This window comes from Tasmannia lanceolata, unplaced genomic scaffold, assembly GCF_043159265.1.
Source record: "Tasmannia lanceolata isolate RefF3 unplaced genomic scaffold, GAP_Taslan_0.1 ptg000015l, whole genome shotgun sequence".
Lineage (NCBI taxonomy): Eukaryota > Viridiplantae > Streptophyta > Magnoliopsida > Canellales > Winteraceae > Tasmannia > Tasmannia lanceolata.
This window is the reverse complement of record NW_027518692.1, coordinates 11,188,562-11,211,970: the sequence shown is the minus strand read 5'-3', so window position 1 is coordinate 11,211,970 and position 23,409 is coordinate 11,188,562. Positions and strand designations below refer to the sequence as shown.

Genomic DNA, 23,409 nt, shown 5'->3' with positions numbered 1-23,409 from the left:
AAGGTAAAAATAGTGCCCCTTGGCACATCCATTATGTATTAAAAGAAACAAGAGAAATATTATGTGCTATACTGTCACCCATATATGAAGGTAATCTTGTTGGTTAGGGGTGTGCATTAATCGGTTAAAACCGAAATAACCGACCGAACCGAATTCGGTCGGTTATTTCGGTTCGGTTACCAAGTGTAACGGTTCGGTTTCGGTTACCTTCCTTATAAAATTTCGGTTTTCGGGTTCGGTTTCTGTTTTCGTGCAAAATTATTTCGGTTTAACCGAAGAACCGAAAGTATAAAAGAAACGAGGGTATTTCATAATTCATGAGTGAATATAGTGTAACCCACAACCTTTAACTTCTACTTTTACTAGAAAGTAACTATTTTATAATAAAGAAAGTATTATCATGCATGCCAACTGTCTCTAACTTTTTCTTTGAGAAGAAAGTGCATTAAATTTCTCTGCAGCCAGTGACATGGGGATTTGACCTCTCATCTAAGTGGGCCCCATTACAGTCATGATACCCATCAAATACCCATAATACCCCAACTGTTTGAAGCCTTTATACACCCATCAAAAGTTTTCGTCATTAAGAAAAATCTAATTCTGGGAATCTGTTCTCCCAACTCTATCTGTAAGTCTGTAACAGCTAGGTGGAGAGAAATCATGGGAAGGTGGGTAAGAATCTTGTGCAAATTAAAAAGGGGATTTCCAAATTTTTTACTAAGAAAGAGTAGATATAGAAATATTTTATAAAAAGAAAGGCTCTTTTTGAAGGAGAGAGAGAGAGAGAGAGAGAGAGAGGTCGATCCACCTCGCCGGAATTACAAGAATCGGTGTTTGACCGAGGCCGGAGCCGATGGAAAAATGCTCCCCTTCACCTTCTCCATCTCAAGAACTTCACCTTCTCCATCTCAAGCAAATAGGGTTTTGCAACGCACCAAAACCCTAGGGTTTTCAGGTTCTATGATTTCCTCCCCCATTTTCTCCACTTCTCTTCTAATTTTTCATTCTTACTGATTTGCAGCTTTTTTTTCTTTTATTGTTGCAGATCTAGGGCTCCTGCTCCATCCTCTTCAGAGCTGATTTAGGTAATTTTTTGTTTGGAAATTATTTGTTAGTTAATGTGCTAGATTTTGTTCTTACAGTAGTGGCATATGGTTTAGGGTTTCTTATTTTAATACTCAGAATTCGGTTTTCGGTTAAAACCGAAATTGGTTTTCGGTTAAAACCGAAATTGGTTTTCGGTTTCGGTTCGGTTCGGTTGACCAAACAATCGGTTCGGTTTCGGTTCAAAACTTTGGGTAACCGAAAAACAGTCGGTTTCTTGATTTCGGTTATTTCGGTTCGGTTTAAACCGAATAAGCACCCCTATTGTTGGTTTTCTGGAATTGGCCAGCCTACCAAATGAGTCTAGAGGTGCTTCTATAAAGGGATTTTCACTTTTCAGTGTGATCTCATCCGTTGGATTGGATTTGATTTCCCTTGTATTGGATTGGATTTTCCTTTTATATTTCAATGTCTCATTCTCTTCCAAGTGTATTATTGTGATTAGACCATTGTTGTACGACCACCTTAAAGTTCCTCCTTTGTCTTCCTGCAAACTTCAGTCTCAGGCTTTCACCAAGTTCCTAATTTTTCTCAACCTTCACTTATCTTCCTGCAAATTTCACTCTCACGCTTTCACCCCTTTAAACCCAACACCATTTCTCCCTTCCACAGAATTTACAGCCCAAAAAATGGATCCAAGGCTTAAAAGAGCATGTTTCAAAGGCGATGTAACCGCCCTTGTCAATCTCTTTCACGAGAACAATAACATTCTTTCACAGACAACCCTTCTGTCAAACACCACCGCATTACACTTGGCCTTACGTTTTGGGCGTTTGGAATTAGTAAAGAAGATTATTGAGTTAAAGCCCAGCTTGGTCTTGGCTGAGAACGTAGACATGGAGACTCCGGTTTTCGAAGCATGTCGTGAGGGGCACGATGGGATTGTAAAACTATTGTTGGAGGAAGATTTTCCTGTGGCTTTTGGGCTTAACAAAGACAAGGATAGTGTGCTTTTCGTGGCTTGTAGTCATGGGCATTTGAAGGTTGTGAGGGTTCTCTTGAGCAAACCAGATGTGCACAGAGAAAGAACAAATTATCTTCATGTCGCTGCCTCAAATGGGTATACAGGTAAGGCAATTTTTTGAAAATTTATTCATAGCCTAGTGGTATTTTGGTCATTTCAATTTAACAAGCGAGATGAGGATTGATTTTAAGTCCAAAACTGATTATTGGACTCAAAATTGTGTTTTTTTTTAGCTATAGATAACTATAATAAAAGATAGAAGATTTCAAGTGCATGTCAATGACAATGGAGTCCTACAAGGCCCCTGATTTGGCCAATCAATCTGCAAGATCATTGGCACTTCTAGGAATATGGACAAAAGAAATAAATCTATCGTCATACAGAGTAGAAAGTTCATCCAAAAACCTAGCTAATCTCCAAGGTCCTATACTCTTACCTTGAACCCAAGAAAAAACATTTGACAAATCACCTTCCACTTCTATTTTATCATCTGATGGGGTATGAAAAACAACAACTAATTAGCCGTCGACACGTGGCCCCCAGAAGGACCCACCACAAATCCAGCATTTGCCCAGGGGTAATCCGGTAACTACCCAAGACCAGGTAAACCTAAACCCACAAAAGGGCCGACACCTGTCCTGGGGTAGGTAATCCAACCACCCCAGGTCTCCCTCTATAAAAGGCCTCTCAAGGCTGAAAGCAAAGGGTAATAACTTCTAAGCTACCACCTTTAAAGTTTTGGCTCTGCACTTCTGCTCATACTGACTCGAGTGTCGAAGGGCCCGTCTGGAGCAACGACTCCAGGTTGGTCTTCTGACCTCGTGCGCTCTTGTGCAAGGCTTAGTTCCTTCAGTTCAGTTCCTTGGGCTCGCCAGATCAGCTCTTACATCACTGCCGTATCTGTTACCAATTTTAGGCCTAACAGATTGGCGCCATATGTGGGACCCTGAACTAAAAGTTGTTCAACTCCCCTTTATAAAATGGCAGGACGGAGGAGTGCCCGGGTACCAACTGCTCGGACGGCCTGAGCTGAAGCGCCTCGCAGGACTCAGAGCGAACGAGTGGTCTCACATATAATGGCTCCTTCAGCAATAGCGGAACAGAGCCCGGCCCTTTCGGAACACCTGAACCCTGCTCCTACTCCTGAACAAGTCCAAGCTCTCTTTCAACAGATGACTACTCTTGTTGGTCAATATCAAAATCTAATCCAAGTGCCTCTCCAGCATCCCCCAGAGGCTCCGCGACCTGTACAAGAAAGGTCGAGTGCCCACAGGGGGGAGCCGGCACATCCTAGTAGAGACCGGACCCACCACTCTATGAGGAGAGTTCATCATTCCAAGACCAGGCATGCCCATACGGAACCTCACTATCATCGCTGGTCATGTTCTAGCTCAGTGCAAAGGCACCGAGCCCAGGAGGACCGTGCACCACGAGAGGGGCCCAGACATCGTCGAAAATGCTCGGAGAGTCACTCCGGCTCCGCAGCGAGTCCCTCTGCGGAGAGAAATAGATCTGTGGGCCGAGTAGACCGGAGGGCTGATCCAATGCTACGGAAGATAGAAGAGATAGACTACCGTATAGAAGAGCTGGCAAAGGATTAAGGCCGGCCTACTGCAAAGACGTTCTCAAGCAGACCGTTGTTCACCAACAATGTTATGAACTCGCCAGAGCCCAGAGGGTTCAAAATGCCGACCGTTCCGCAATATGACGGAACCACCAACCCTGTAGACCACCTGGAGACGTTCAGGACTATGATGCTCCTTCACGGCGCCTCTGACGGGTTCCTCTGCAGAGCGTTCCCGACCACACTGACCAGTGCAGCCCGGGATTGGTACTCAAAGATCAAACCGAACTCCATCAGCAACTTTGAGGACTTTGGGGATGATCTGGTCCGCCATTTCATGAGCAGTCTGAGGCCAAGGAAAACAACAGCATCCCTAATGGCCTTGCGGCAGGAGGATAATGAACATCTGAAAACATTCGTCAGTCGTTTCAACAGGGAGGCCCTCCAAGTGCTAAATTTGGATTCTTTCAGCCGCCATGAATGCACTCCTCGTGAGCGCCAAATCCAATGATTTCCGCCGATCAGTAGCTCGCTAAAATCTGCACTCACTAGCGGATCTGATGGCTAGAGCCGAGGAGTACATAGCCGTGGAGGAGACTCTGGCAGCCTTAGATTCAAATCGGAGGAGGACCTGTGAAGAAAAGAACCCTACCAAACAGCGTAAGGATGATAAGGCCTCCAGAAGAGAAAGGTCCCCTAGAGGAGGAAAGAAAACTATACCCCTCTCAACACCTCCCGAAGACGCATACTGGCCGCGATCAAAAGAGAAGAATTCGTGAGATGGCCAACCAGGATGATCTCCAAAGGAAACAAGAGAGACTAAGTTGAAGTATTGTCGGTTCCACAGGGATCATGTGCACGACACAGACGAGTGCTGACAGCTCAAGGAAGAAATCAAGCTGCTGATCAATCGGGGATACTTGAAAAATATGTCAAAGATAACGGCCACAGGAGAGAGCGCAGGGAGAAGAGCCTTCAGGGTCAGAGCCCTCAACGGTCACAGCTGCCCCCTGCGCGGAATCAATCTCCCCCACCATCAAGCCCACAGCCGGAGATGCGCTGATCCCAGCCTAATGGGGTCATCAACACAATTATGGGCGGACCGGCCGCCGGGGGTACACCATCTGCTGCTCGAAAGGCCTACGCACACCGAGTCAATGCCGTGCACACATGCAGCAAAAAGATGAAGACAGAGAATGAGATCTCCTTCTCAGATGCGGATCTCGACAACTTGATACTACCTCACGACGACGCCCTGGTCCTAACCATGCTCGTTGCGAACTGAGAGTTAAAGAAAATCTTTGTCGATAACGGGAGTTCGGCCGACATCCTCTACTATCATGCTTTTAAGCAAATGATGGTAGGAGACGACCGCTTGAGGCCGGCGAACTCCAATCTGTTCGGTTTCTCGGGAGAGATCGTGAAAGTAGAAGGACAGATTGAACTCCCAATCCTCGTCGGGGAGCCGTCTTGTCAAGCCTTCACGATGGTCAACTTCCTGGTAGTGAGGGCCACATTGGTCTACAATGCTATCTTAGGATGACCCGGCCAGAATCTCATCCGTGCTGTTGCCTCCGCTTATCATCAGAAAATGAAGTTTGTAACTCTAAATGGTGTGGGAAAAGTCAGAGGGGATCAGCCTCAATCCAGTGAGTGCGATGCCATGGCACTCAGAGGCAAAAATGCATCGTAATCGCTGCCGATTGAGCTACTTGATCTAAGAGATGAAGCCCAAGTGAATGAATCCGCTGAAGACCTCATCCCCATTCCTCTGTTCGAAGACGATGGTGTGAAGGCCATCCAAATCGGCTCCTCTCTGGACAGTAGCACCCGGCAGAACCTCACCCAGTTTCTTCAAGACAATGCAGACGTCTTCGCATGGGCTTCCGCAGATATGCCCGCCATAGATCCGGAAGTCAGCACGCATAGACTCGGTGTCGATCCCACCTGCAGGCCGGTGAAACAAAAAAGGAGACATTTTGCCCTGGAAAGGCGGTAGGCGATCAAGGAAGAAGTGGAGAGGCTCTTGAGGGCTGACTTCATTCGAGAAATCCAATATCCGGACTGGCTGGCGAACGTGGTCCTGGTAAAGAAAGCCAATTGGAAGTGGAGGACCTGCGTTGATTTCACCGATCTGAACAAAGCTTATCCCAAGGACAGCTACCCGCTCCCAAAAATCGACTAGCTGATAGATGCCACCGCAGGTCATGAACTGCTGAGTTTCATGGACGCCTTCTCCGAGTATAACCAGATCAGGATGTATGAATCAGATATACCAAAGACTTCATTCATAACAGATCAGGGGACGTATTGTTACCGTGTCATGCCTTTCGGCCTGAATAATGTCGGGGCAACATATCAGAGGCTCGTAAACAAGCTCTTTGAAAAGTAAATCGGCCGCAACATGGAGGTCTATGTAGATGACATGTTGGTCAAAAGCCAAAGCGCACAAGATCATGTCTCTGACCTGAAAGAGACATTCCAAGTCTTAAGGGAGCATAACATGAAGCTCAACCCCACCAAGTGCACATTCGGTGTCAGCTCGGGAAAATTCTTGAGATTTATGGTAAGCCGAAGAGGGATAGAAGTCAATCCGAAAAAGATCAAGGCCGTGGTGGAGCTCACTCCACCAAAGACCATTAGAGAAGTACAACGGCTAACCGGGATGGTGGCCGCACTGGGGCGCTTCGTCTCAAAATCTGCAGAGAGATGCCTGCTTTTCTTCAATGCTGTCAAAGGAATCAAAACAACACCCTGGACACAGGAATGTCAAGTCGCATTCGATGAGTTGAAGCAGTACTTGTCCTCTCCACCGTTGTTGACAAAGCCAGAGCAGGGGGGAGGAGCTGCTTTTGTACCTATCTGTAAGCCCCATGGCACTGGCAGCTGTGCTAATCCGAGAAGAGCACAACCAGCAGAAACCGATCTACTATGTCAGGTACCAGCGGGTTGAGAAATTGGCATACGCTCTGACCACACAATAAAGGTCCTGACCGATCAGCCGCTCAGACAGGTTCTCCATAGACCAGACACCTCAGGGCGACTTGTGAGATGGGCCGTGGAGCTAAGTGAATTTGATATCCAATACCTGCCTAGGCCGGCGATAAAAGCTCAAGTGCTGGCAGACTTTGTGGCCGAGTGCACCGTCCACCAGCAAAGCATCGAGTCCGAAATTGTCCAAACCCTAGTTGTAGAGAAGGTAAATACAACTGGGGAACGAACAGAAGCCGAGACTGAACCAGTAAGAACAGAAGACATCCCTGTACCGGCAGAACAGAATCCATCGTCCTACGAACCGCTCTGGGAAGTATATGTGGACGGATCTTCAAACAAGGTTGGTTGTGGAGCCGGTTTGATTCTCACCGTGCCCGACAACTTTGTTCTGGATTAGGCGCTAAGGTTCGGATTCCAAGCGTCCAACAATGAGGCAGAATATGAGGCTCTCATTGCCGGAATGAACCTAGCAGTCCAGACCAGCGCCCAAAGGCTGAAGGCGTATTGCGACTCCCAGTTGGTCGCAAACCAGATCCAAGGAGTCTATGAGGCCCGCGACGAGTGCATGATTAAGTATCTCTCCAAGGTCCGCCAGTTGGCCAGCAAGTTCAAAAACTTTGAGGTCATCAGAATCCCTAGAACGGAAAATGCAAAAGCGGATGTGCTGTCTAAGTTAGCAGCATCCGGTTACACCACTCTTGGGAGTATATGTATGGAATTTTTGAAAAAATCCAGTATCGAAAATGAGGCCGTAGAAGTAATGTAGGTCGAGCACGAGCCGTGCTGGATGGACGAAATCATTGAGTACATGCGTAGCGGGAAGCTTCCCGAAGCAAAGAAGGAAGCCCGCAAAATGATACAGAGTAGCCCGGTTTTTCCTAGATGGTGAGAGCCTGTACAAAAGGTCGTACACCCTTTCATACCTAAAATGCCTCCGGCCAAGCAACGCCGTATACACTTTGCAAGAGACGCACGAATGAATTTGCGGAGAACACCTGGGGGGCAAGGCCTTGGCCATCAAAGTACTGCTGAGAGGCCTGTACTGGCCAACCTTGAGGCAAGACGCTCTGGACCTGGTCAAAAGGTGCGAGAGATGTCAAAAGTTCTCTCCCACCATCCATCAACCGGCTGTATCCATGGCCCCGATCATCAATCCACTCCCTTTCGCAGTATGGGGGATGGACATCTTGGGCCCTTTTCCACCAGCCTCCAGAAGACATGAGTTCGTCGTGGTGGCCATTGACTATTTTACCAAGTGGGTGGAGGCTGAACCTCTAGCCCAGATCATGGAGCAAAACGTGCAGACCTTCTTCTGGAAGTCAGTCGTTTGCAGATTCGGGATACCCCGCATCTTGATAACGGACAACGGCAGACAGTTCGACTGCCGAAAGTTTCAAAAATTCTGCTCTGATTTGAAGATCGAACAAAGATTCACTTATGTGGCGCACCCTCAGACGAATGGGCAGACTGAAGTAACGAACAGAATCCTACTCCAGGAGATCAAAAAGAGGCTGGACGAAAAGGCAGGCCGATGGGCAGACAAACTTTATCACGTCCTATGGGCGTATCGTACCACCCCGCGCACCGCGACGAGGGAATCGCCATTCAACTTGTCCTTCGGAACTGAGGCCGTAATACCCGTCGATGTTGGCGCCCCGCCTCCCAGAATCACCAACTTCAATGAGCAGCTCAATGGAGATGGGCTCCGCGCAAACCTTGACTTGCTGGAAGAAGCCCGGGAAGAAGCCCGAATCAGGGTCGCGGCCTACAAACAGAAAGTGTCCAACTATCACGACCTGAAGATACACCCAAGAGAATTCCGAGCAGGGGACCTAGTCCTGAGGAAGGCTGCTATCTCCCAATCGAAGAAGGTAGGCAAACTCTCCCCTACCTAGGGGGCCGTACCGATTGAAAGAGGTAATTCGCCCAGGGAGTTACAAGCTGGAAACACTTGGGGAGCACCTACTACCCCACGCCTGAAATTCGAAGAACCTCCAAAAATACTATCAATAGCTAGCCACTTGGCGCAAAAGCGAATGCCGTTGTAAGTACGCTTGAATGTGAATGATAAAAAGGATACTGTTTCTTTGCAAATCTCCGAACACTCCGTCTCGGAAACCCAGTTCACCAAAACTTGGGTACTCGATGCTTGGTTCATCCTGACTCATCTCCACAAAGACCAGAAGCGCACTTCTGGTAAGGAACGGGCCCGGGCAGAAAACCAAACCTGTTTGGAAACCCGGTTCACCAAAACTTGGGTACTCGCTGCTTGGTTCACCCCGGCTCGTCTCCACAAAGACCGGAAGCGCACTTCTAGTCAGGAACGGGCCCGGGCAGAAAACCAAACCTGCTCGGAAACCCAGTTCACCAAAACTTGGGTACTCGCTGCTTGGTTTACCCCGGTTCGTCTCCACAAAGGCCGGAAGCACACTTCTGGTCAGGAACGGGCCCGGGAAGAAAAATAAACCTTTGCGAGAATCCAGGTCAATAAAAACTTAAATACCTGCCGGGAGCGCCATTCTGTTCGGAAACAAACTGTTTTACAAGTGTTATTGGCCCACAGTGTTGAATTAATCAATACCAGTCAGAGACACACAAGCGGAAACAGTAGACAGGAAAATGTAACCTCTATTTATGAAAAGTTGGGCCTCTAAGGGCCATTACAAAAAGTAGGGCCTCCAAGGGCCATTACAAAGAGAATCAAGAAACGGTGCCAAAAAGGGTAAAATGGAGGGCTCAAGACACCCCATGACTGCCATCCCGCGGGGGGTCTGCCACTGGGGCTTCAGCTGCTGCAAGGGCGTCCTGCTTGTCTTCGTCCCTGGCCACCGGCGAATCAGGAAGGACAAGGCCTGTCAGAACGACATTCAGGTTGGATCCCTTGACCTGCTCAAGGCAATCCATGAATCCCAGCTTATAAGATTCAGTGGACAAACAAATGAGTTCGTCATCCTTCTTCTGCACCGTCTCTGCCACGGCCGTTGTCTGCCTCTCCCGGGCTCTCTCCCTCTGCGCGTTGAGGGCTTCGAAGGCCTTCTGCTTCTGGGCGGCCATCTCGGTCTTGAGCCTATTTATCTCCTGGTCCCTATCCTTAATGAACCTATTGAGCTCGGCCGTCTCCTGCATCCGCTTGCCGTTCTCCTCCTCATACTGGGTGATTGCGGCAAAAAACTTCTGCCTCTTCTCGCGGAAATCGTGATAATACAATCCGATCTGCGGGTCAGCGAAAATAAATGAGCAACAGATAAAAAAATAAAAAAAACTGGTAAAGTGAAGAGAAGATGGCCTCATCGGCCGTATCTGGAAGCTCATTTAGAACCTGGAGCTTGTCCTGGTTCAGTAGGCCTTTGGTGACGATCTCCATGGCCACGGCCACCCAGCTGTCACCCAAGCCGGTGTCGCTCTTCTGAACGACCCAGTTGGGCCGGAAAACATTGTCCCCGGGCCTTGCGGGGGTGGAACGGACCCCGGTAGTTGAGTCCCCTGACTTAGAGGTCCCCACTCCTCGGCCGTATGCGCCGACCAGCTTTACCGTGGGCTTGCCTTTGGGGGGCGGTACGTCCTGAGTTGGTGCAGGACTTGAGACCTCGGGAGCTTTCTTTTTCTGACCCTGCCGAAGGCCCCTTGCCTCACCTTCTCCAGCTAGGAGTGCTAGCTTCTGCATTTCTGAAATTCAATAGGACAAACAAAAACCGGTCAGGAACGAAGGAGAGAAAGAAGGAGCTCAAAAGCAAGACTAGCCACATACGTGCCGGGGTCGCAGTGCTAATGCCGAGCCCGACCAGAATCTCTTCCCTAGAGAACTCCTCACAATGAATCATGCCCGTTCGTTGCAGCTCGTCACACACCCGAGCAAACGTGAGCCTATCCCTGCCTTCCAAGCTCGGCTTGCGACTCAACGCAAGCATGTACGACGTATCCCATTTTAATGGAACCAGCCATGGCTCGGAGAGTTCGCTGTCCTCAACGTAGAAGAACATGTTTTTCCACTTATGAATAGAAGATGGGATGCCTGTGATCATCTTTACATCGGGACGCTGGCTGATATAGATCTAACCCCCGTCCTTGTGCCTCTTCAGATGTGCACACTTGCGGAATAGAGGTATGGACAGGTTCCTTTCGAGACGACCTTGGACTAGATATATGAACCCGACCAGCGTCCTCCATGAGTTCGGTGCGACCTGGGCCGGCGCCAGGCCGTAATATCGGAGGACCTCGACAAAGAAGGGATGCAGAGGAAACCTAAGCCTGGCTCTTAAGGACTCATCATAAATACAGATGTCGGCACTCTCATTGCTGGCCCTATCCCCCTCTATTGCCGCCCTCAGTTTGAATCGCTTAGGGATGCAATATCTATCCCTAACTTCCCCTAGCCTGGACTCGTCAAGGATATTCTCCTCGTACAGAGCCCGAATGTTATATTGGGGATTAGCTTCCATCCGAGCCGTAGCTATAACCTCAACAGCCCGGCCCGGAACGAAAGTGGTGGACGCCTTCGCAACATCACTACCCCCACTCGCCTATGCTCGGAAGTAGCTATCCGTTGGGGCCAGGGTGGTATTTAAATCCAAAATCACCTCGTCCCCACTATCTATGACCTCTACACTAACACTAGGACTCGCCATATACGGGCCGGGAACCCTGGGCGGATTCGTTTGGGTCCTCTCCGACGAACTAGACCCCGAACTGCTAGAGGATGCGGAGTCCCCTAAGGACGACCCAGAACTGGACTCAGAACCAGATTCACTACGGGACATGAAGGACGCAGGAAAAGAAACGAGTAAAAGACACGCTCAAGAAGATTACCGGTCTAAAGAGGGAGGCTCCCAACCCACAGACGACCACAACCCCACGATTGACGAGCCGAACAAGCAGAGCAAAAAAAAAAAAGAAGAAGAGAAGTAGAAAGTGAAAGGTGAAAATGAAAGGGGAAAACCTTTATTTATAGCCTTGAGGCCTGAGACGGTTCGCGTTCGTGAACTAGGTGATGCCACATGTCCCTCATTAATGAAGGGCACACACATCGAGGCAAGGGCGAGAGAAAATGCGCGTGTGTATAGACTACGCACGGACAATGTGGATGCGGAAAAATCTTCCAAGTAATTGAGGGTTATCTATGAAGTGCTTGAGTACGGATAAGTGACTGTGCCCGTCTAAAACATCTACTCGGCCCAAGCCAGACAGAATATGACGCGTTCGCTAAAAGACAAAAATCTGCTCGGCCCAAGCCAGACAGAATATGACGCGTCCGCAAAACGACAAACATCTGCCCGGCCCAAGTCGGACAGAATATGATGCGTCCGCAAAAAGACAAAAATCTGCCCCGCCCAAGCCGGACAGAATATGACGTGTCCACTAAAAGATAAAAATCTGCCCGGCCCAAGCCGGACAGAAAATGATGCGTCCGCAAAAAGACAAAAATCTGCCCGGCCCAAGCCAAACAGAATATGACGCGTCCGCTAAACGACAAACATCTTGCCCGGCCCAAGCCGAACAGAATATGACGCGTCCACTAAAAGACAAACGACTTGGCCGGACAGATTTTACATTCCAACTTCTAGTCGTCCCAGGCCGGACAGACGGCTTGGCCGGACAGATTTTACACTCCAACTTCTGGTTGTCCCAGGCCGAACAGACGGCTTGGCCGGACAGATTTTACACTCTAACTTCTGGTAGTCCCAGGTCGGACAGATTTTACACTCCAACTTCTGGTCGTCCCTGGCCGGACAGATTTTACACTTCAACTTCTGGCCGTCTCAGACCGGACAGACGGATTGACCGAACAGATTTCACCCCATTTATCCGGGTCAGTCCCAGCCGGATCTCTTACTTCATTTCATCGAGCCATCCCGAACACCGGCTCGTTCTACCGTTCAGGAACATAACTCCTCGCATTTCCCCAAATCACTACAATGACTTGGAGAACTGGGGGGCAACTGATGGGGTATGAAAAACAACAACGAATTAGCTGTCGACACGTGGCCCCAGAAGGGCCCACCACAAATCCAGCATATGCCCAGGGGTAATCCGGTAATTACCCAAGAGTAGGTGAACCTAAACCCACAAAAGGGCCGACACCTGTCCTGGGGTAAATAATCCAACCACCCCAGGTCTCCCTCTATAAAAGGCCTCTCAAGGCTCAAAGCAAAGGGTAATAACTTCTAAGCTACCACCTTTAAAGTTTTGGCTCTGCACTTCTGCTCATACTGACTTGAGTGTCGAAGGGCCCGTCCAGAGCAACGACTCCGGGTTGGTCTTCTGACCTCGTGCGCTCTTGTGCAGGGCTTAGTTCCTTCAGTTCAGTTCCTTGGGCCCGCCAGATCAGCTCTTACGTCACTGCCGTATCTGTTATCAATTTTAGGCCTAACACATTTGCTCCGTAAATATTCGCATGCCGAGCAGATAGTCCGAACCTCGGCCTCCGTGGAATCTTGTAAGCCAATTGTACCTGAAAGCATGAGAATGATGGCGCCATTGCTATCTCTGAACACACCCTCAATTCCTGTTTTGCCGGGGTTGCCAAGGGAGCAACTATCAAGATTGAGTTTAAGAGTATTGGGGGAAGGAATTTTCCACAAAGATGATGTCTTCTTCTTCGAAGTGGTACCTGACGAGATCGTCTTTCATTTCCTAGTAATGTACTCAACGGAGTAACCCTAAAACTCTTGATGGTGACTAGCCCATGTAGCCACATTGTATTTGATCTTCCAGGCTAGAAGGTAGGAGGAAGCACACTTTTCCTCAAAAATTTGAGCATTTCTTTCTTGCCAAATCTCCCACATAGCCGCAAAAGGGACGAGGTACCAAAGAATATTTCCCATAGAGCCTAATCCAATAATGTTCCAACTTAACAAGAGATTTTTGATTGAGTCTGATGCCACCCATTGGTAGCCAAATCATCCAAAAACTTGGGTCCAGATTCTGTAAGCTTCTCTACAATGGATAAATATGTATTTGCTAGACTCTTCCTCCATCGAGCATAGAATGCTCCTGTTCGCCATCCTAGTTTCTCTCTTCTTGATTTTGTCCAGCGTGTTGATTTTGTTCCATACTGCCGTCCAAAAGAAGGCTTGGATTTTTATGGGCACCAACGGGTTCCAAACTTTATGCCAGGGAAAGGCTGCAGCGAAAGGGCGACCAAGGAACCTAGAAAGTGACCTGGTTGAGAAGGAATCTCTTGGGTTTGGGTCCAATTCCATCGATCCGGTTTAGCCTGAGAAATGAAATACTCTTTAATGCGGGTTCTTAAGAGGGAAGAAGAAGAGAAATTAGAGCACAAGATCACATCCAAGAGAAGAAGAAAATGGGAGCAATGCTCAACCCAATTGATATTCCATCAATTACTTAAGTTTATCAAAATCCAAAATCCCCTTCTACAACTGATTTCTATCTATTTAAATGAAAGACAACAAGAGAATATTCATTCAACTTTCTCCACAAGCTAACTTAGGGACCAACATAACATTAATTGCATTGAAACTCACTAACTTTGACTGGTTTGGAAACCCACAGGCACAGTCCACTAAAATTGCCATAACTTTTTAACCACTTGACCAATTTTCGACCATAAATACTTGTTAGAGAGATCTCAAAGAGACCTACAACTTTGTAGTTTACCTTAGAATCCCAAAAATCAGGTTAAAAAATGGTCCAACGACATTATTGAGGGAATGCACAGTGGAATTCCACCAAAACCACCTAGGCATGACATGGCTGCCAGGTTGGCACTGCATCATCATCTCCGGGTGAGAAAGAACTCGCCCACGAGTTTTCATTAAGCTTTCCATGATAAGTTGTCAAATCTTTAACATTGAAAGTTTGGTGAGTATTGATATTTAAAGGGAGCTCAATCTTGTTTGCATTGTCGTTGAATTTCTTGAGAATTTGACATTGACCAATCTTCTTCTCCTTGAGCTTATTATAGGAACCGACTGGAAATCGTTCCTTCTTCAAATAAACCCACATAAGATCAACTTTCTTCAAGATTCTTCTTCACTTCTTCATGAATCCTTGTCATAGTAGTAGCAAAATCTTCTGCCTTCTTGTTGCACAATGATGGATCAGGAATGGGTGCAAGATCAAGATAGTGTTTTGGAGTTTTTCCAAAGATCACTTAAAATGGGCTCTTACCGGTAGAATGATTTACAACATAATTATAGGAAAACTCAGCTTGAGGAAGCACCATATCCCATTGCTCGGGCCTCTTTGTCGCCAAACTCCTAAGCAAATTTCCCAAAGTTCGATTCACCACCTCGGTTTGTCCATCGGTTTGAGGGTGATAAGCACTACTAAAGAGCAAAATAGTACCAATTCTTTTCCACAATCATCTCCAAAAATGACTAAGAAATTTAGTATCCCTATCCAAAACAATGGACTTGGGAACACCATGATGCTTAACTACCTCATTGAAATAAAGATTAGCAATATAGGAAGCATTCATAGTCTTCTTGCAAGGAATGAAATGGGCCATTTTAGAGAAGCGATCAACAACTACGAAGATTGAATCATTACCTCTTTGAGTTCTTGGCAAGCCAACCACAAAATCCATACTAACACCTTCCCATGGAGCATTAGGAAGTGGAAGTGGACTGTAAGTACCAGTGTTTTGAGTGTCCCTTGCATGTTTGGCATATTCGGCACCTCTTCACATAACGCATCACATCTCGGTAAATGGTCGGCCAAAAATACTTCTCTTTCACTAGCAAAACAGTTTTGTCTCTTCCAAAATGTCCTCCCAAACCTCCCGAATGTAGCTCTTTAATAACATACTCTCTAAGGGAGCATTTTGGGATGCATAGGCGACTCCCCTTAAAGAGAAAATCATCTTCAAGAAGATAATGTCCATGCTTCCCTTCTTTGCAAAGCTTCCAAATTTCACCAAAGTCTTTATCATTAGCATACATGTTTCTAATGGTATCAAACCCTTCAAGTTGCACACTCACAAAATTAAGAAGAGCCACTTTTCTACTAAGAGCATCCCCCACTTGATTGCACTTTCCACTAAGAACACAAAAGTATATTCCTGTAAGAAAGAAACCCACCTTGCATGTCTTCGATTTAAGCTTCCTTGATTGTTGATATGCTTGAGAGCTTCATGATTGAAATTCAAAATAAACTCCCTTTGAACAAAATAAGATTGCCAATGCTGAAGTGCTTGAACAATGGCATAAAATGCCACATCATAGGTAGAGTACTTCTTCTTTGCTTCATTGAATCTTTTACTAAAGATGGAAAATGGGATAACCTTCTTAGCTAAGTACTCCGCCAATGCCCACATGAGAGGCATCACAATCAACCTCAAACATCTTTTCAAAGTCCAGCAAAGCAAGCACAGGAGCACTAGACAACTTGTCCTTTATAAGTTGAAAACTCTTTTCGGCCTCCATTGTCCACTTGAACCCATCTTTCTTTATGCAATCCGTCAAGGGGGCTGAGATAGTGCTGAAATTTCTTATGAATCAGCGATAAAATGAGGCCAATCCATGGAAACTCCTCACTTCTTGCAAGCTCTTTCGAGTGGACCATTCTTGGACAACTTTGATCTTCTCATCATCCACTCTAATCCCCGTTGAAGTCAAAACAAAGCCTACGAAAGCTAGTTGTCATGATTTACATATAGTTTTTCACCTCTCAAAATGGTTAGAACAACCCTCAAATGATCTACATGCTCACTTTTATCATGACTATAAATAAGAATGTCATCATCCACTCTAATCCCCATGGAAAAAGCGTATGACAGAGTGGATTGGCAATGTCTGGACTACCTTCTACACAGAATGGGTTTCGGAGGGAAGTGGCGCGGGTGGATCCGTAGCTGCTTATCTTCAGCATACTTTTCTATTCTGATTAATGGCTCGGCACAAGGGTTCTTCAAGTCGTCTCGAGGCTTGCGTCAAGGGGATCCTCTATCTCCCTTTCTATTTGTTATTGTTGCAGAAGCCCTCAGTGTGCTATTGATGAAAGGTCGAGCGGAGGGTCTGATTTCCGGGGTCAAATGTAGCGAATCCGAGTTTCAAGTCTCGCACTTGCAATTTGCGGATGACACCCTACTCTTTAGCTCTCCTCAGGCCTCAAAGATCCTCAATCTTAAGGCAATTCTCAGGTGTTATGAATTAGTAACAGGGCTTCGATCTAATTTCTCAAAATCCAGACTTTACGCTGTGAATGTAAGCGAGGAAGGAGCTTCTACTATAGCCAATATTATGGGATGCTTGTTGGAGAGTCTGCCGGCATCGTATCTGGGATTGCCCCTTGGAATAGGGCGACCTCGAAAAAGTGCATGGGATCCCATTGTGGAACGAATCGAGCGACGGCTTGATACATGGAAGAGGAACTTGGTATCTAAAGGAGGCAGATTAACCTTGCTTAAAGCTGCCTTGGCCAATATACCCATCTACCAGTTATCATTATTCAAATGCCCTGTGTCTGTTGTAAAGCGTATTGAACAGATTCAGAGAAGATTTTTGTGGGGGGGATCAGAGAAGAAGCGGGTTATGGCCCTAGTGAGTTGGGAAATGGTTTGCATGCCAATACAAGGAGGAGGTCTCGGCATTAGAAGGATCAAGCAGGTAAACCAAGCACTGATGGAAAAATGGCTGTGGAGGTTTGGTGAAGAAAAATCACGATTATGGACTAAAGTAATATAAGGAAAATATGGTGCTGATTCAGGTGACTGGGCTACTCTGAATAACTTTAACAAACCTGGGGTAACAATTTGGAGGGATATCCTATGCCTAACTCCTCTCTTTGATCGAGGAATTAGATATAGAGTCTACTCCGGCGTCCGGATCTCTTTCTGGTCCATGAGGTGGTGTTCGAGCGTCCCGCTAAAAGTTTTATTTCCGGCCCTTTTTCTAGTTGCAGCTGATAAGTCTGTTTTTGTGAAAGATTGCTACAAGCGTATTGCAGGGGAAGACAGAAAGTTGTGGGTATTAACTTCTTCAGGCGGTTTTTCGGTCAAGTCTTTCTATAATAGTATGTTGCTTTTTGAGGTAAATCCCCTGCTAGCAAAGGTGTGGAAATCAAAGGCTCCCCCTAGAGTATGTTTCTTTGGATGGTCAGCGTTAAGAAATAGAATACAAACAGTGGACTTTCTGAGAAAGAGGAATATGCTGATTATTGATCACTGTACTATGTGTATTGAATCAGGGGAGTCGGTAGACCATATTTTCATCCACTGTCGAGTAGCTAGGGAGGTTTGGGAGAGGATTTTAGCAAGGTTTGGCATCAAATGGGTGTTTCCCTCCTCTCTTCAAGACTTGTTCGCCGGCTGGACATGCACACCTTGGGGTAGAAAAGGTAAGCGGTTGTGGTGGCTCTCTTTGATGGCTTTTTATGGGTTATTTGGACTGAAAGGAACTCTCGAGTTTTTGAAGGGAAAGCCAAATCCCCTTACTTTCTATTTATTAAGATCATTGCTCTTACTATCTCTTGGGCTCGAGCACTTCCATTATTCCGATTCGTTTCGGCCTTTGATTTGTGGGCAGGGTGGGGTGTGGTTTGCAATAGCCAGGAAATTATGAATGTATCCAATCAGCAATGGTGCCCTCCTCATGAAGGGATAGTCAAATTAAATTTCGATGGATCAAGTTTGGGCAACCCTGGCCCTGCAGGGATAGGTGGAGTATTAAGAGATAGTAATGGTGGGGTACTTAAGGCTTTTTCTGGTCCAATCGGTATAGCAGATTCGAATGAAGCGGAGGTAAGAGCAGCGCATCAAGGTATTCTGAGCTTGGCTAGGGCCCGATCAGAAAGATGTATTGTGGAGGGTGACTCGCAGAATGTTATCAGCTGGCTTAGGGGCCCTCGGAGTTCCCCGTGGCGATTTATTAAATTCTTTGACGAGATTAAAGATATCTTACAAGGGCTTCAGGTATCTTTCCAGCATGTGAGAAGATCTGCTAACGAAGTGGCTGATAAGTTGGCAAAAGATGGAGTATCGAAGCAGGATTTAGAACTTTATGATTTTCTCCCTCCTTAATTGTATCTCCCGGGGCAGTTTCAGTTCCGTGGGAGTGTTATGTTTTTCTGTTTCTGTAAGGGGGACTTCCTCAGTCTTCATTTAATATATTCTGCTGCCATTCAAAAAAAATAAAAATAAATAACAACAAACTTTCCACTAAAAGGGCGAATGACTTGATTCATTACCCACATGAAGGTGCTTGGAGCAGTGGAGAGAGCAAATGGCATAACAGGCCACTCATATAAGCCTTCACATGTCTTGAAAGCGGTCTTCCATTCATCACCCGGCTTGATTCGAATTTGATGGTAGCCACTTCGAAGATCAATCTTGGAAAATATCTTTGCACCGGCAAGCATGTCAAACATATCAATAATTCTTGGAATGGGAAATCGGTATTTGATAGTGATTCGATTTATGGCACGACTATCCATACACATACGCCATGTTCCATCTTTCTTTGGAGTAAGTAAGGCTGGCACCGCACAAGGGCTCAAGCTTTCTTTGATGTAGCCTTTATTCAACAACTCCAATACTTGCCTATTTAACTCTTCATGCTCTTTAGGACTCATACGGTAGTGAGCTTTGTTAGGAAGATTAGAACCGGAAATCAAATCAATTTGATGTTGAATATCTCTTAAAGGAGGGAGACCAATGCGTAACTCATCGGGTGTGACATCCTTGAATTCCTCCAAGAGAGGTTCTAACTCACTAGGCACATTGAAAGACTTTTCCAAATCTTTCGCCATTAGCATGTACACAATACCACTACTCTCACTTTCTTTTGCAAACTTTGATGAAGTGAGAAAATTGCTACCCTCCTCTTATAAAGATTTGGGTGCCTTTTCCTCATTACTAGGCAAAAGAACAATCTCTACTCTTCCCATCCGAAAGGTGTATGTATTTTTACGATCGTCATGGGTAACATTTCTATCATATTGCCATGACCTTCCTAAGAGTATGTGACATACATACATAGGAACTACATCACACCAAACTTGATCATGGTAATTCTTACCCATAGAAAATGAAACTACACATCGTTTAGTAACTTTTACCTCATTACCCTTCTTGAACCATGGAATCCGATAGGACTTTGGATGTGGTTCGGTTATGAACTTGAGCTTGTTCACCATTTCATGAGATACGATGTTCTCACAACTTCCACCATCGATCACAACGGTGCAAACCTTGTCATGAGATTTGCATCGAGTCTTGAAAATATTGGAACGAAGCCAATCATCATCGAATTCAACAGTTGGTGTAGCAAGTGCTCTTTGAATCACCAAACGTTCTTCTTCGGGTTCAATTTCTTCATATTGTATGTCATCTTCCTCATCATATATGGACTGATTTGAATCGTCAACAAGATCCTCATCATTTTCTTCATCACCAAATGCCACTACTTGCCTCTTTAGACAATCTTTGACACGATGGCCAACTTGACCACACTTGAAACAAGCATTTGGATTGTTGGGACGATTGGGCTGATTTTCAACTTGATGTGTAGGGGCTGATTTTGTAGAGTTTTTGTTGAAATATTCGGACCTTGACTTTATACCTCCACCATGTGAAGATTCACCTTTATAAGAATGATAGAGACTACGAACATCCATATACTTCTTAGCACCATGACGAGCAATCTTAGCCTCCACCTTCACGGCTAGTTGATAAGCATCATTGACGCTCAATGATCGGTGCATTTCCACTTCATCACGAATAGAAAACTTCAAACCATCAACATACCTTGCCACAAGTTGATCTTCACCCTCTTGAATATCACTACGAACCATGAGTTTGTAGAATTCTTCGGTGTAGTTCAACATACTCTTGGATTCTTGGTGTAGGTTATTGAATTGAGAAAAGATAAGTTGAGAAAAATCCAATGGAAGAAATTTCTCCTTAAGCCTTGACTTCATTTTCTCCCAAGAAGAAATCTTATGCTTTCCTTTGCGGATTCTCATCTCTTGAACTTTATCCCGCTATGTTGAAGCGTAGCCACGAAGCCTTGTAGCCACAAGCTTCACACGTTAGCTTTCGGGTGTCTCCTTATAATCAAAGAACTTCTCAATGGCACTAAGCCATTCAAGAAACTCTTCAGGTTGTAGACGACCATGGAACTCGGGCAAATCAATATTGACGGCGTCGAAATCACGATAGATCCTTCCCAACCTAGCCTCCCCACGAGTATTGGCGAAGGGATTCACATCGAACTCGTCACTACAACCTCCACAACTTGATCCACCACGCTCACTACGAGCCTCTTGGAGTTCAAGACGCATAGTAAGTTGCTCAACTTGTCTTCGAAGCGCTTGAAGTTCATCATCTTTATCGTCTCTCAAATCTTCCATCATTTGGTTACCACGCCTTCCTCTACCTCTTCGTGCCGCCATGAAAATCAAATCGAAGCTAGCCCAAGAGAGTAGCGTTGGCTCTGATACCAAATAATGCGAGTGCTTAAGATGATTCAAGCCAAACAAACCTAGAATGAGTCACTCAACTTAGTCAATACATTCTAGTTAATTGGAAGAGTATAGCACACTCTTAAGGGGAGAAATAATATGGCAACATCCATTGTGGGAAGTCCTCTTAGGATGATTCACTCATAGTTTCAAAACTCTCCTGCATTATCGTGGACTCCCCCGAGTCGAATCGCTTTTACCTTGGCCTCATTCTTATCCGAGTGTGCATTTTGCCCTCAAAGTCAATCAAAACTCCTTTGACTCAATCAAGTTATGGCCGCGTCAACTATGTACTTAGCCACATCAACCGAGTACTTGATTGTGTCGTGCCAAATCGACTAGGATTTGCTTTGGCCGCATTTTGACCCACACCCATGTTTTGAAACGTTGGATTTACCACAAACTTGCAGCTTCCCCATTGTTGAACAACAGCTACCATGGGGCTTAATCTCCTGACAGTTAGGCACCTCCACAAGCATAATCCATGACTTCTTGCAATGTACATCCTCAACTCATTCCCTGTTTCTGTGGTAGGCGGTGCCGCAACATAAGGGGGCACCACAAAAACATCCGCTGGGTTTGCTAGAATGGAGACGAGGGGCCCATCTAGTGCAAAAGAGAAGCATTCTGCAAATGGAGTTGCAATTTGTGTTGATGCGGGAAGTGAGTTTTTATCTGCATGTGTAGGAACAGAGAAACTAGTGGAGGATTGAATGGGTTTTGGTGTTGGCCTACATTGAAACCAACTCTTTAATTGAATCTCTTTTGATTGGTATCTATCTTTAGGTAGTTGCCAATTCTAATCTTGTAATTTTCTATTTAGTGGAAACCCCATAACCCGGGGGTAAGCCACTTTGCATGAAAGGCAAATTGGTCACTTGGTTTCTTACATGGTATTAAAGGCAATCGATTCCTTTGATTGCATCATCCCTGTTCCCATCCTTTGTCTTATCTCAGCTTCGCATCATAACTTCCACACATTCTCAAATGGCCTCCTCTACCGCTCAATCTCTATCATCCAATATCAATGACCTCTTGATCTTTATCGTCGGCTCCCTCGGCCATGGCCTTCTCCCACCCTTTCTCTCGAATATCACCCATCTAGTTCCGGTCCATCTCATCTCTAGTAAAGCCAACATTTGCATATTCTTCGGATTCATGACCTCTTAAAAATGGTTGACAACTCGACCCCACCACCACCATGTATTCTTTCTTCCACAAATGATTCCTCTCCTCTTTCGAATTCAGTCTCTCATGTGAAGAGGTTGATCAAACCCTCCTGAGTTGGTTCAATGCCACCATGACAAAATCAATTCTCTCCCAGATGGTTAACCTTGAGACAACACGCGAAGTATGGAATGTTATTGAAACAACCTTTTCAACCCACTCTATTGCCCGCATGGTTCAGCTTCAGAGTCAATTTCAAACTCTGTAGAAAGGCTCTCTTTTGGTAGGTGATTATTAGAACTGCATCCATTATGTTTTCGTGGCCCTTGATGTCTTCCTCATATGTGGCTCCTCTTTTCTTTTCTCTGTCTTATCTCCGCTTCGCATCATAACTTCCACGCTCTCTCAAATGGCTTCCTCTACCGCTCAATCTCTATCCTCCAATATCAATGACCTCTCGATCTTTATCGCCGGCTCCCTTGGCCATGGCATACATTTTAAATATCAAGGAGTTGTTCGGTTTTGAACCCAGGTCCTGCCGTGAGGCAATATCTCTGATCCCATGTTAAACAACCAATTACTCCAAAAGCTTAAGCTGTTAAAGTTGATGTTATTTAATCATTTATACTTCAACAATATTGAGACCAAAATGAAATGGCTTATTACATTTCAGATAAGCCATGTTAAAGTTAAAGATTGTTAACTTCATGTGAGGCTTATTACATTTCAGATAACAAAGCTTCTTCTGAGCAAAAATAGAGCAGATGTGAATGCTGTCAACAAAAACGGTTCAACAGCTTTGGATATCTTCAAAGAGGGTCAAAGTGATGCAGAACTAACAGTGATCATCAAGATGCTTATGCCCGGTAAATCGGGTAATAACTCAGTGAGTCTCCCAACGTCTGATGAGTCACACTCAAAAAACTCATCTTTTAAGCCTGGTAACTGTGACAATTATTTTCCGTGGCTGCACTACTTGCCAGCCAATGATCAAGAAGAAGAAGAAGAAGAGGTAGAATGGTAAAGGAGCATTGAAGATTTGTGTGCTAAGTCTCAAGCCATTTAATGAATATTTCAGTTTACATTTGACACTCTGTACCTACATACATGCTTATTTTAAAAGTGGTTTATGTTGGAGGAATGGGAAAAGAGTATTTTCATTTAATTTAATGATACCATCGATTAAATCTGTGTT

At 45.6% G+C, this 23,409-nt stretch overlaps 1 protein-coding gene across 2 annotated transcripts; it reads left to right on the top strand.

Moving 5' to 3' along the window:
• Positions 1 to 578: 578 nt before the first annotated feature.
• On the top strand, positions 579 to 23,409 carry LOC143846046 (uncharacterized). 2 transcript variants are annotated; one of them, XR_013234633.1, is made up of 3 exons: positions 579 to 955; positions 1,046 to 1,085; positions 22,945 to 23,409. XR_013234633.1 is itself a non-coding variant. In XM_077354454.1 (2 exons), the coding sequence occupies exons 1-2, from the start codon at positions 1,734 to 1,736 to the stop codon at positions 22,971 to 22,973; spliced, it is 468 nt and encodes a 155-aa protein (XP_077210569.1). In that variant the 5' UTR covers positions 1,423 to 1,733; the 3' UTR covers positions 22,974 to 23,409. The 2 variants fall into 2 exon arrangements, 1 of the variants encoding a protein (XP_077210569.1); XM_077354454.1 differs by lacking the exons at positions 579 to 955; positions 1,046 to 1,085 and adding an exon at positions 1,423 to 2,172.